This window comes from Urocampus carinirostris, chromosome 1, assembly GCF_059441175.1.
Source record: "Urocampus carinirostris isolate Australia breed hairy pipefish chromosome 1, RoL_Ucar_1.0, whole genome shotgun sequence".
Classification (NCBI taxonomy): domain Eukaryota; kingdom Metazoa; phylum Chordata; class Actinopteri; order Syngnathiformes; family Syngnathidae; genus Urocampus; species Urocampus carinirostris.
This window is the reverse complement of record NC_142349.1, coordinates 4,308,184-4,320,668: the sequence shown is the minus strand read 5'-3', so window position 1 is coordinate 4,320,668 and position 12,485 is coordinate 4,308,184. Positions and strand designations below refer to the sequence as shown.

General features: G+C 38.1%; 1 protein-coding gene across 4 annotated transcripts in view; it reads right to left on the bottom strand.

Annotated features, from left to right (window-relative positions):
* chd7 (chromodomain helicase DNA binding protein 7) overlaps positions 1-12,485 on the bottom strand; it is a 106,996-nt gene that overhangs the window by 18,125 nt on the left and 76,386 nt on the right. For all 4 annotated transcript variants that reach the window (XM_088343425.1, XM_088343673.1, XM_088343503.1 and 1 more), the window contains 8 exons: positions 12,311-12,478; positions 11,977-12,156; positions 11,772-11,882; positions 10,118-10,329; positions 8,932-9,131; positions 8,361-8,520; positions 4,844-4,933; positions 2,977-3,080 (listed from right to left, as the gene is read on the bottom strand). In XM_088343425.1, coding sequence (XP_088199551.1) covers positions 2,977-3,080; positions 4,844-4,933; positions 8,361-8,520; positions 8,932-9,131; positions 10,118-10,329; positions 11,772-11,882; positions 11,977-12,156; positions 12,311-12,478 — 1,225 coding nt within the window. The remainder of the gene's footprint in view (positions 1-2,976; positions 3,081-4,843; positions 4,934-8,360; positions 8,521-8,931; positions 9,132-10,117; positions 10,330-11,771; positions 11,883-11,976; positions 12,157-12,310; positions 12,479-12,485) is intronic.

Genomic DNA, 12,485 nt, shown 5'->3' with positions numbered 1-12,485 from the left:
ATTTCCAAATTATAAGGTCACTTAGATTATAAAACTTTTTTCTTCATTTCAGTTTACAATTTTACTGTAATTTTTATTTTTTCTGTATTTCTAATCCGTTTTTCATGTTTCATAACATTTGATCTCGTTTTTATTCTAGAAAAAATAAACTTAAAATGAGAAAAAAATTCTCAGCCAGGGAACACATCTTTATTTACTATAAGAATTATTTACTAAATTAAAAATAACCATGTCAGCAAAATGATGTGCAATATCTTTGATTCGTTTATTTTTGCAGTGGAATGTACTAGTATTTGGTCTGTGCAGCCCTCTAAGACTGAGATTAAGAGCAATACAAATAATCATGATTTGACTTTCTTACAGTTAACATTTTCATCTTGTCTTTCAATACAAAATTGTTTATTTTTTTAAACCAAACTTGGGTTATTTTAACCCAACTTGTTTTAGTGTATCGGTTTTAGTAGGCTTTAAAAGTCAATGTGTGTTTTGAATGAAAGCTTCAACACCGTCACTGCCCGTCTATGATGCACCTATGATGCACCTTCTATTCTTATTATTCTACTTTTGTGTGAACATAACATGAATACATCTTTTTACATACAAGTGCTCCCCTTTGCTTTTGTCAAACTGTTTTTTAAAGTTTCTGGTAATTGAATTTCTAAAGCCCCCGACATACAAAACCATTATGAAAACCTAACAAAACAAATATTTAAATGGCAATAATTTATTAATGGCATTGAGGGCCCGTGTCTGATACTTTTCTTGGACAGAAAGGTCCATGAAAGTATTGTTAAAAATAAATCAATTAACTAAAGAAAATAAATAATAATGGAAAACATATTAGTAATCTTACGATCATAACAATATTACTAAATATAATAGAAAACTAATAGTATTAACGTATTTTCCGCACTATAAGGCGCACCGGATTATAGGGCGCACCCCGAAAAAATAGTTTTTGGTCCAATATTTGACATACATAAGACGCATCGGATTATAAGGCGCTACAATGGGAACGTCGACAAAACAGTTAGATAGTTCAGTCAAACTTATTACCCCCTTTACATTCCCAAAGCTTGCAAAGACACAAATACGTGTGGAGAACACGTGCGGATGCGGTGTCCGTACGATGTCACTCAAATGCATCGTTCCATCATTCGGAAGGTTAAAGTCTTGGGATTCAAGAAATGCCAACCATTCCTTAGTTTCTATTTTCTTTTTCGCTCGCAACTTTACTGTGCATATGACAAACACTTGGAATTGAGTTTAATTTAAAAATAGACACTCCATTCCATCCATTATCTGCACCGCTTATCACAGAAACATCGAGTTCAGTCTGAAACAAGATACAGGGAAAATATATAGCCAGAGTAGCTCACCGAAGTCTTTGTGTTCAATAATAACGTGCAGCCATGGTCCTCTTATATCTGTGAGTTTAGTAAATCCAGGAGAATAAAATATTTACAAATACAGAATAGTAAAAAATTCTTTCTGTATGCCGTCAACCACGTGCTATACACAATTATCTTTTTTGGCCAATTGCAGGCTTTGTTTTGCCGCTTCAGCCTATGCCAGCCTGTAAATGATAAAAAGGATCCGCCCCTTGAGCTTCGAATAACTTTAGCCAATAGTGATCGATTCAACTGATGATTGACACATCTTTTTCGGCCAATTGCAGGCTTTATTTTGCAGCTTAAGCCTATGCCAGCCTGTAAATGATAAAAAGGATCCTCCCCTTGACCTCCGAATAACTTTAGCCAATAGTGATCGATTCAAATGATGATTGACACATTGGTTAGCCAATGAAACGCCGGTAAATAAATCCCAGCATACGCCGCGGACTACTTGGCGTTCGGGGGAAAATCTAGTCGGCGGCTGCAAGTTAGTTGGAAGACTTTGCGACTTAATATTGATCCATAAATAAGGCGCACTGTATTATAAGGCGCATGGTCAGCTTTTGAAAAAAAATAAAGGCTTTTAGGTGCGCCTTGCAGTGCGGAAAATACGGTAATATGCACTCATTGAATTGTATACTTAATGCACAACATTTGTACATTTCCACCTTTTTCTTCAACACATAAAGGTTGTTAAAATGGAGAAACGAAAATCAATAACATATAAATAAATATTGATGGTGAAAAACATACTATTATTTATCTTACCATTATAGCATTACCATGGGTAATAAGAATAACAATAATATAACCAGGAAAAAAATTAATCATTATAAGCTTCAGGTTGAAAAATGAGCCGATTTGATGTAGTGTTGGCCGAAAATTTTACCACAAGAGGGGGGTATGTTGCCCGTGCATTGAGTGGTACCACCTTGTAATGGAAAAAGCTACTCAGAAAATTACTTGGTACCCGTAACGCAGCGAGGCAGGTCAGAACAATGTAATCATCTCCTCGAGCTTTTGACTGGACAGAGATTGTATTTCCAAAAAAAAGGAGTATGCTGTGCAAAATAAGCGCAACTAAACCTAACAGCTTGTCTTTGTTTATTGATTGCCTGCATTTGTCATTATTTGCACTGGTTCGCTAGTAAACAGCCATTCAAAAATCAAAATGAAATGTCCTGACTTTCAGACCTGCAGAAAAACCTGAAAAGTATTCAGACGACTACGTCAGGACGATGGTTTTACACACCTATCAAAAAGAGCATGCTGACCCACGAAACCCCTCAACCTCCCCAAACACTTTCCAACCTCAGACGTCAGTTTATGGCATTCCGGCTTTAAGAGAAGCGGAAGACGCACCTCAAAAGGGTTGAACAAAAGCCATCAATCACACGCAAGAGTACACTGGCTGACAGCTGCATGACATAGTCACCATAGAGACACCAATCAGGCAATGACTGGACCAAGTAGGCACAATAGGGTAGGCAGGTTTTTTTTTTGTTTATTTTTCATAAAGAGTTTGATGGGTGGCAGTACTGACGACATAGTTTTACAGCCATTTTAGTATTTGATTTCCTACCATGTTTGAAGACACCTATAAGTAGGGATTTGTCAGCCTCAATGTCCCACCAATCTGTCGGAACCTCTGCATGGAAGGGCTGAGGAATCCATACATCCAATTCACTGTAAATAAACATAAAACATGACGTCACAGTTTTTTTTAAAAAATGAACAAAATGTAGTTTTGTAATTATGTTGTTAGTTTCTATAATGCAACATTTCAAAATAATTCTAATCTATTTCACAACAGCACAGAAATATATTCTGTAAAGATGAATTATTTATGGTGAAATATCTGCCAATGATTGTAAACCACCATTTGGTTGGAGACGGACTGGAGGAATAAGGATAATCAAAGTAGCAATAGTGACTTCCTGTTCGCATATTAACCCCTTTCCAAATATTTTTTTTTCATCCTTACTAGTTCTTCCACTGAAAACTCTTAAAAAGGTTGGCACTGACTAAATACTACACAAATTGGATAGGACTAATTCACAATGCCAGAAAACTCTTTTATGTACATAGTAGTACATTACTTTTTAGGCAACCTGCACCACAAATACTTTCTACAATGGAGCACCAAAATACAAATCCCTGAATTATGGGAAGATGTCACAATACAGACAATGGAAACTGACTAACACAGGGTGGTAACAACGAATGGGAACAATTCAGGGAAATTGTCCGTTATCTCTAAAAACAGCAGCATGCCCGGTTTTGGCAACATATACACAGGAGTGTGCCAAGACGGACGTGCTAAATCCCTCTGGCATATGTTGGCACGATGGCATGCCGTATGCTTGCTTTCCCTAGAATGCAGAAATGGCTATGGCGAAAGAACCATCGTTTCGATGGAAGGGGGTGGTGAGAGTATGGGGGTTTGCGATCAACACAAAGTACATGTGCAGCACATACACCACATTTGCATCAGTAGAAGGGTTTAAACAACAAGACAGGATTTATGCAGAAGACAAAAACGATACACGTACATAAATGCACTTAGCATACGCTAAAAGTGGGTCGTTATTGGCGTTTTAAATCTAAATTAAAGTTTAACCTTCTTGATTGAATAAAAGAAACAGTGCTAAAGCATGCGTACACAGGAAAGTATATATGGGTATAGAAAATATTTGGAATCATCTTTATAGTCATTGATCTCAACGTTGTGAAATATTGTGTGCAACTAGATTAGGCACGTCACTCCAGGGTAAAACTACTATTATAAAGACTTTGAAGACAAAAAAAGATAAAAGGCTATCAGGATAAGTAGGCAGAAAATACTCACAACACAGTGCTTACAAAAACTGGCCTAGATCATGATAACAATAATAATAATACAATGAAGAAAATAGTGAATTTTTTTTCCACAGTTTTGTGCAATAGTATATGTATTTTCCACAAATCATCTGGCAACAACAAACAGTGAAATAAACCCAAAATTGTCGCAATATGCTATCAGGTTTATGCGTTAGTTTAGGGTTGTGATGGCCCTAAGGAAAAAGGTGTCTCTGGGCCTGTTTGTCCTAGTTTTAAGGGACCAAAAAGTCGGTAAAGAGTCAGGATCAGGACAAAAAGGCAAAATCCAAGAGTTGAAAGCATATGCAAAATAACCAAGGGCTGATCAAAACCAAAATGGGTCAACTACAGAAACAACCCTTTACTTTCCCAAGACAATTGTCCGAGCTCTTTTTTTGTTAAGCGTTTTTGCCAAAGAGGCCAATGGAAGAATGAAAATATACTTGTGTAATCATTTATATCATGGTCATGAATAACTTTTTCACAGCTCAGATATAATTCCATTCAGGTTAATAATAGATACAGTGAGCTGAAGATAGAGGAAAAAAGTTACGATCAAATGTTAACTATTGAATAAAATGTTCACCAACCCAGAGTCCGCTCCATCCAAGATGCGCTCCGCTTGATCTCCGATGACTTCTTGTCTCAGGTAATAGAGCATTCTCACTCTCAGTAACACCCTATAAAAATATCCAGAATAAAATTGTCATAAGTTGCCATTGGGAGTTATAGTTTGATTTCAATTGAGTTCGTAAACTTTACTTCAACTGACAAAAATCTTGCAGAGCCAACAGTTTTTCAGCAAGTTGCATGTGTAATGTATGTTGATGTACAAAGCATAACTGAATAAGCCAATAGTGTATAACACAAAATTAAAAATAAACATTTTTTTTCTAAGAACCAAATTTTACAGTGATGACAGTTAATTAATTACCAAAAAATAATTTAAAAATGTATACAGGTTAAGTATTAAAAATTTCAAAACATTAATGCGGCACTTCAAAATAATTTGGACAAATTTGCTTAAAATGTTAAAAAAATTTGGTGGCTTGTTGCATTGCTCATCAACTGCCTATGTTGTGGATTGTCTGAAGTCGGCTTGCATAAGGAACGCATTATGATAGAAAGAAGGGAAATTGCACAACAAGCCACAACACCTACACAAGTTGTTTTTTTGCATCATGAGATTATTTTGTCCCAAAGTTGCAAAATATACTATATGAACCTCAGAATTCTAACGGGCTGTCGCTTAAACAGTATTGAGCTCCATTGTAAAAAACGGCCTAATATGCCCACCTTATGATTGATTGGGTCATATCTATCTTGTGACACTGATATCAGCAAGGGGTGTAGAGCTGGGAAAATGGGACAAGCAGTGCAGAAATGGAGGGCAGGGGGGCCTAGCTGATCAAAGTGGAACACAAACTTGCAGCAATGAGGGGGAAGGGCATAAAGGAATTAACTTTGTACTAGTTGAGCAGTGTGTGTGAGCGCTTGTGTGTAGCATCACAAGTAGGAGCACACGTATGTGTGTATATTTGCTGGCAGCCTCTCCATGTTCATCCATCTATCTGCCAGGCCTGATTAGCCACACAACACACTGCTCAAACCTAGCAGATGGCACCACATAATCACCCCCAAGTGCGTGTGTACATAGATGCCTATATCTAAGAGTGTATGAGTACACCTTTAACCAACATTCAACAGGTCTGCCTGCCTCCATGGCAGGAAGCCAGGTAGTATGTATTTGCCTGCCCGCCACAGTCTTGTTTGCCAACCCCTCCCCCAACGAAAAAAAAAAATATAATACAGTGGTACCCAGGATCTCAACCGCCTCAATGCTCAACCAAATCGGTGTTCGACCCAAAAATGTGCGCAAAAAATGTTTTGATGCTCAACAGCAATAGTCGTATCGAATGAGATTTGGCGCAAAACGAGTCGAGCGGAGCAGAGATACACTCAGCGGTGCGAGTTGGCCTAGCTTTAGCACCGCTTCTATCCGGACCATCAACGAGTAAAGGCGTACGTCATTTTCAAAATTATTTTTTTCCTGGTTTGTGCTTTTGCGTTGCTTTTGAACATGGGTCCCAAGAACAACAGCGATAAAGGGAAAGATAAAAGGAATACAGCGAGGCAAACTATTGGACAGAAAAAGGAAATAATCGGGAAAAATGAAAACGGTTTTCGAGTCTCCGATCTCGCCTTGCAATATGGTATTGCAAAGTAGACAATTTTGACTTTTATAAAACAAAGCAATAAAGAAAGCTGATGTGGCAATGGGAGACAGCGGTTACCAAGCAAAGGCCTCAGGTAACCGAGGAAAGGCAAAAGGTGCTTCCAATCTTTATCAAGGACAAGGAGTTGGCGGGGGAAGATTTTATCTACGAAAAAGTGCTTGCCATTTATGATGACCTACTGAAAAGAAGTGCTAGTACAAGTGGTGGTGAAAGTGATACTTCCTTTACTTTTAAAGCGAGCCAGGTTGGTTTGAAAGATGCAAACATTAAACAGGCATCCATAGGGGTTACTAAGCATTGGGTTAGGGTCTCTAATGTTGTTTAAATACACGTTTTTTAAATATTTGAATGGTTGGAACGGATTAAAATACTTACCATTGTTTCCTATGGGAAACATATTTTTGATACTCAACCAAATCGGTACTCAACCAACAACGCATTATGGTTGAGGACCAAGGTATCACTGTAATCAGATGCCAGACAGCCGATTACACAGCTTTAGCCCAATCCACTCTACTACCCGCGAGGCGATTCCATAAATCGCTTATTTGCTTTCAAATCACACAAGCGTCAACACATTGTCTAGAAATGAGCATACCCGCTTCTCTGACAGATATGATACGAGCGCTGGTTAGTAAAAACGAAAGAAAGATGGGGTTAGAGAAATGAAGACGAGACGTTTATAGAAAAAGAAACGTTAAAATTTACTAAGCGTAAACGGTTTCTCTAGCAACCAGCGCTCTGGACCACACGCCCAGTTGATGACACAACGAGCGGGCATAACACTATTCAGTATATATTTTGACTGAACGTCGACAGTCAGACAGAATTTGATATGGAATTTATCTGGGTTATTTTAATGTAGCTTATCTATCTATCCTGGTCATATCCCTCAAGAGGGGTGACCGACAGCAAGACAAACACATACAAAAACAAAGAGAATAAAAAAAGGAAAAAGTAGCAAAAAACAAATACAAGCATTTTTGGACCGTGGCCAACCCAAATGTCCAAATACCCAAACAAGTTAAGCACCTCGGCACCCAAGTCGGTCATGCTTTCGTCCCTCCAGATGAAACGGGACATAAGATAACGATCATGTCACTCGGGTCAGGGTGACGCAACACACTCTTTTGTTCAACAGCAGGCTCGACAGCTTTCACTGGTTTACCCCTGTCGCATCATAGAGGTGTGCCCTGCCCATCTCTTAGAACAGGTCTAAACATCCCAGTAACCTTTTACAACCCTCTCCACTCATTCCTATCACCAACAATGTAGCCTACTGTGTGAATTTGTACCGGGCTTTGGTGGAGAACACCTGCTCATCAATTGTAATATGGGCACCGGGCATATAGCGGGCAATATAGTTCTCCACAAACTGATTCTACGTAGCCGACACCAATGCAAATGTGCAGACTTCGAGACATACACGCCGGGATTTCTTTTCATTTCAAGCATTATTGACTTAATATAAAATTTGAAATATTCCTGATATGCCTTTGTGTGCTCTTAAGGATGATATCAACCGGTTGTTTGTATACAGCAGTTTATATTACATTCAGTGGTCTCATAATGTCCTAAAGAGATACACCAGGCATGAAAATGTACAAACACACACAAGGGTCAGAGACCTTCCCACCAGTCTCCTAAAATCCTATGGAGAACACTGCAGATACATACATTGGTAACCCCACACATGCACATTCAAACAAGTTCCAATTTAGTCAGCTCGAGAATATATAACTCTTCTTTTACAACACAGCACATATTATAAACAACTCCAGGATGCCACTGTTTTTTCAGAACAGAAAATGACAGCTTACTTTGAGAATTCAGAAAGCTAAGCATGAATCAGCTTGTTGGTTCAACATACTTGTTACAATGATGTTTCAAGTGTCTTTTGTAGCTATCCTCCTGCAGTAGATGGTCAGGGTTACAGCTGGCAAGCCAATCCGCTCTTGGCGTCTGTGGGGTTGGGGCAGTGGGCTTCCCTTTTTTGCCCTTCCTGCCTCGGGGTACTGGTGTTGACAGACCTAGAGAAATAAAAATTGAAAAAGTTAAGCCTGTTTACGGGCATGGTTTCAATTAAACTGAGTTTATTGAACAATGTAATAACTGCAAGATATCCAAAAAAAGCAAGACAACAATAAGGCAAGAAATTGTGAGTGGACAAAAAAATAATCTGTGGTGACTTAAATAGGACAGAACATTGTTTAAATAAATTAAAATTGAAGTCCACTTGAGCCATTTATCTGAATTGTGTCAAAGGGGAGGTCGGTCTTTTAGACTGAAACCTTACATTTTATATTTGGGACTTACAAAAACCATGGAATAAGCAAAAAAGTCATTTTTGAAATAATCTCGAGTTATTAAGTCTAAATAGAAAACAACAACCACAGTACTCAACAAGTACATTAATATGGCAGTGGCATGAGTGCATTTACCAGAGTGGTTGCTCAATGTCTTGGTTGTTCCATCTTCACTTGGGGTGATTAAATCCCATATAAAGCTTTTGATGTTCTCATCACCCCGGTAATGCAAAAGACAGTATGCTAGAAGTGCTCTGCAGATAGTCTCCACGTCAGCCTCCTTGAGGGGTCGCTTGAAACGACCATGAGTCAGGATATCACTCCATCTGCCCCAACTTTGGGAAAAAAAGAAATGATTAAGTTATGTGCAATTGTTGAGTTACATTTCTAATTGTACTGTAATCATTATTCCATTTAACTTCAACCAATAATTTGAAAAATCTTGAAAAACTAATGTGAATTTATGTTGCTTTAGCAGTAAAGTTCCATTCAAAATGATGCCAAAATAACCATTTACCTATCTAAATGATTCAAAACAAAGTCAAATAGACCTCAATAATTAATAAATACATGACACTGTTTAAAAACTCCAAAACACATGCAGGTGGAACAAGGCTGACAACGCCAAAGACATTTCCAACACACCATGCATAGTCTAAATGAATTTTTAGTGTTCCGAATACCTCTAAAACAAGAAACAACCCTAAAAACTATGGCTTGACACAACAGGTTTTAACACTGCTTGTTTTGAGAAAAAAAAGGAAAATAAATGTAAATACCACTGTTGCGATATGCTGCTGAGTGAATCAATGTGAGCTGACCTTGCTCTTGTTCAGGACTAGTTAAAATCGCAGACAAGTGAGTGGGACTGACATGAATGACAGGAAAAGATGATGAGCGTTCACTAGCAAGACAGGTAAAAAAAAAAAAAGACTTTTTGTGCCCTAACGCCTCAGGCTACATGGCTAGACTGTAACAATAACAATTTCACTGGCACCACTGTTCTTCCTAGCACACAGTCAGGTCAAGTCAGCCATTAAAATGGATATGGTCCCTGCGCAGTGTACACGTGTGTCAATTTCCTCATGTGCAATGAACAGCATTGTGTTAACGAAGACTTGAAAAATGTAATGCTTAAACAGTTTCAATACTGTTCATCTTATGAGCTTCTTTTAGACGTTAAGTCATATGTATTATATTAGGACTTCCAAAAAGTCGTAGCTGTCCCAATTCATTAATCATTCATCTGCAATCTCAATGTTTTAAACTCAATCTTTATTTAACAAAGCTCTAAATTTGCATATTTGATCGGATAACAAACCCGTAGACTAGTAGGTTCTTCTCTACTCTGAAGCACTCAGATCGAGGGTAGCCCTGGACTTTGTCTTGAGGCCGACGTGGCTTGGACAAGGGTCTGCTGGGTTCATCATCTTCACTCTCAAGCTCTGAGAACTCCATCATCTCATCTTCTTTTACACTGCTATAGTGACGCGTTTGCTTTCTTACTCTTGGTGTGTCTATCACAAGTGTGTTCTGGGCCAAGAAAAACAAAACAAACAACATTCACAAAATGTGCAATTTATAGGAAAATATAGACATTGGATTGGTCAATGTACAAGTGTAGGGAATAATGTAGTATCAACCATTCCACTAAATTCCAAGGACATTAATAAGGCAATATGTTACACTCCTCTCCATTAAGAAGCCTTAATCTGTTAATGCAACTAAATTAGAAAACTTGTCTGGATTGGCATGGTTAGTGTGGCTCTGACAGTTGAGATGGTATTGCAAATTATGGATACAGTAAGTAGGGGTAAATAATTTCCTTAGCTTTTAAACGTTTTTTTAATTGCCACATCAACTCCTTTAAAAACACTGTTTATATGACCCCAAAGGTCACATTATCACTTCATATGGCCACATGCATCATAAACCATTTCTGGGTATTAATTGTCTGCTTTGTCATCTTATGTATTCATTAATTTTGAAGTGTACCAAAATGCCTCATTGTGATAAATACCAATAAACAGAAAACCGTCAATCATTGTAAATAATAGGAAGCCACGCCTAGCTGGTCCACAGTGCAAATGCTAAGCATCAATCAGGTATTTAAAAAAATAAAATAAAAAATAAAAATCAGAGGTTAACTTATGAGTTTGATTTCTCAGATGCTGCCTATTCCAGGTGTTTTTGTTTTGAACAACAATTGGATGATTTTTAATGTCTTCTACTCTCACAGTCAGAAAATTGGTTTCCAGCTCGCATAAACTGCCAATGATTATGCTGTCTAATTAATTACATGTTGCTTAATTAATTTAAAGAACTCCCGCTTACAATCAAGATCATTTGAAAGCTGTGCAGTAGTTAGCCCGACCATCATCACAAAAGCCTTCAGTCGTTTCCGTTTTACCATTGCACAATAAGAAATCCACAGGGAGCAGCACAAGAGGAGCATATTAACACTCTTTGAGCTGGATTAAGTGTTCCATTGGAGGATTTTCAGGGCATAAAGGAAATGAAATATAAACCAGGAAAAATGAATGCACTATCAAAGGAACACAGGTTAATGGCCTGGATAATGTAGGGAATATTAGCAAGAAGTTTAGGCAGCTGCTTATTCGGATTGTATTTATGAATATTTGTGACTGATAGTTTTGTGAACTAAGTCCCCCAGAGCTGTATCTAGGAAATCTCCAGGCATCAGTTTTCTGTTAAGTAAAATAAAGCAGCTTACTTTCTTAAACTTAAACACACGAGGACATTCACAGGTAAAGTGTGGGGAAACATGTGGGACTGGTCCTTAAAGCTGAGAAAGAGAGGCAGCGCTCCCGGATTATTTTACCATTCCTCTATAATCCATTTATTTATATATTTGTTTTAGTTATACTTGAATGTGGTGACCAATGATTCTACTGGTGTATTGATTTTTTTTTTTTAATAAAATCATTGAATGAAAAATTGTGTAGGCACAATACCCGTCCATTGATTGCATCCAGGTCCAGTTCTGCCTTTTTTGCCCATTTCTGCCAAAAGTCAGGGTCCTCCAGCGAAATGTCTGTTCTGTTACCCGGAGCAACAAAACTGGCCTGTTGAGATGTAAGAAAAGTTTAATCAAAAGAACCTAGCACTGAAATAGAAGTAATCAACAAACATTAATCTTTGGACGAGTCACGTTTTCACCTTGGCAAAGGTGGAGCCTTTACCCTCAGATTCTATAGTTATGGTGTGGGTCCGCCTCTGAAGGATCTGGTCAATGTCTTCCTCACAGAATTTGGAGCCTTCATCCTCCTCATCCATGAGTGCACCATATGCTCCCTTTCTAAGTAGGTCTTCAATCTCTTTCTTAGACAATTGCTGAACCTACAAAAAAAATGTTTTTAAAACAATTTTGGTGCCATTACAATGTTGATCAAAAGATGAAATGATCTGTTTGAGTTAAGGGGGGGTAACCACACTGAGCAGATAAGGGCACTCATCTAAACTCAGACAGGAAATTACTGGATTTGCATCTTACCCCACTGTTGGCATTCTCACGTCCACTCATACTCTGAAGGACAGCCTTGTCAAGACCTAGCTTCAGACTGGCCTTATCAAACATTTCCCTTTCATAACTGTTTCTGGTGATTAGCCGGTAGATTTTGACAGCTTTGGACTGCCCAATGCGATGACATCGTGCCTGTGCCTAAAAT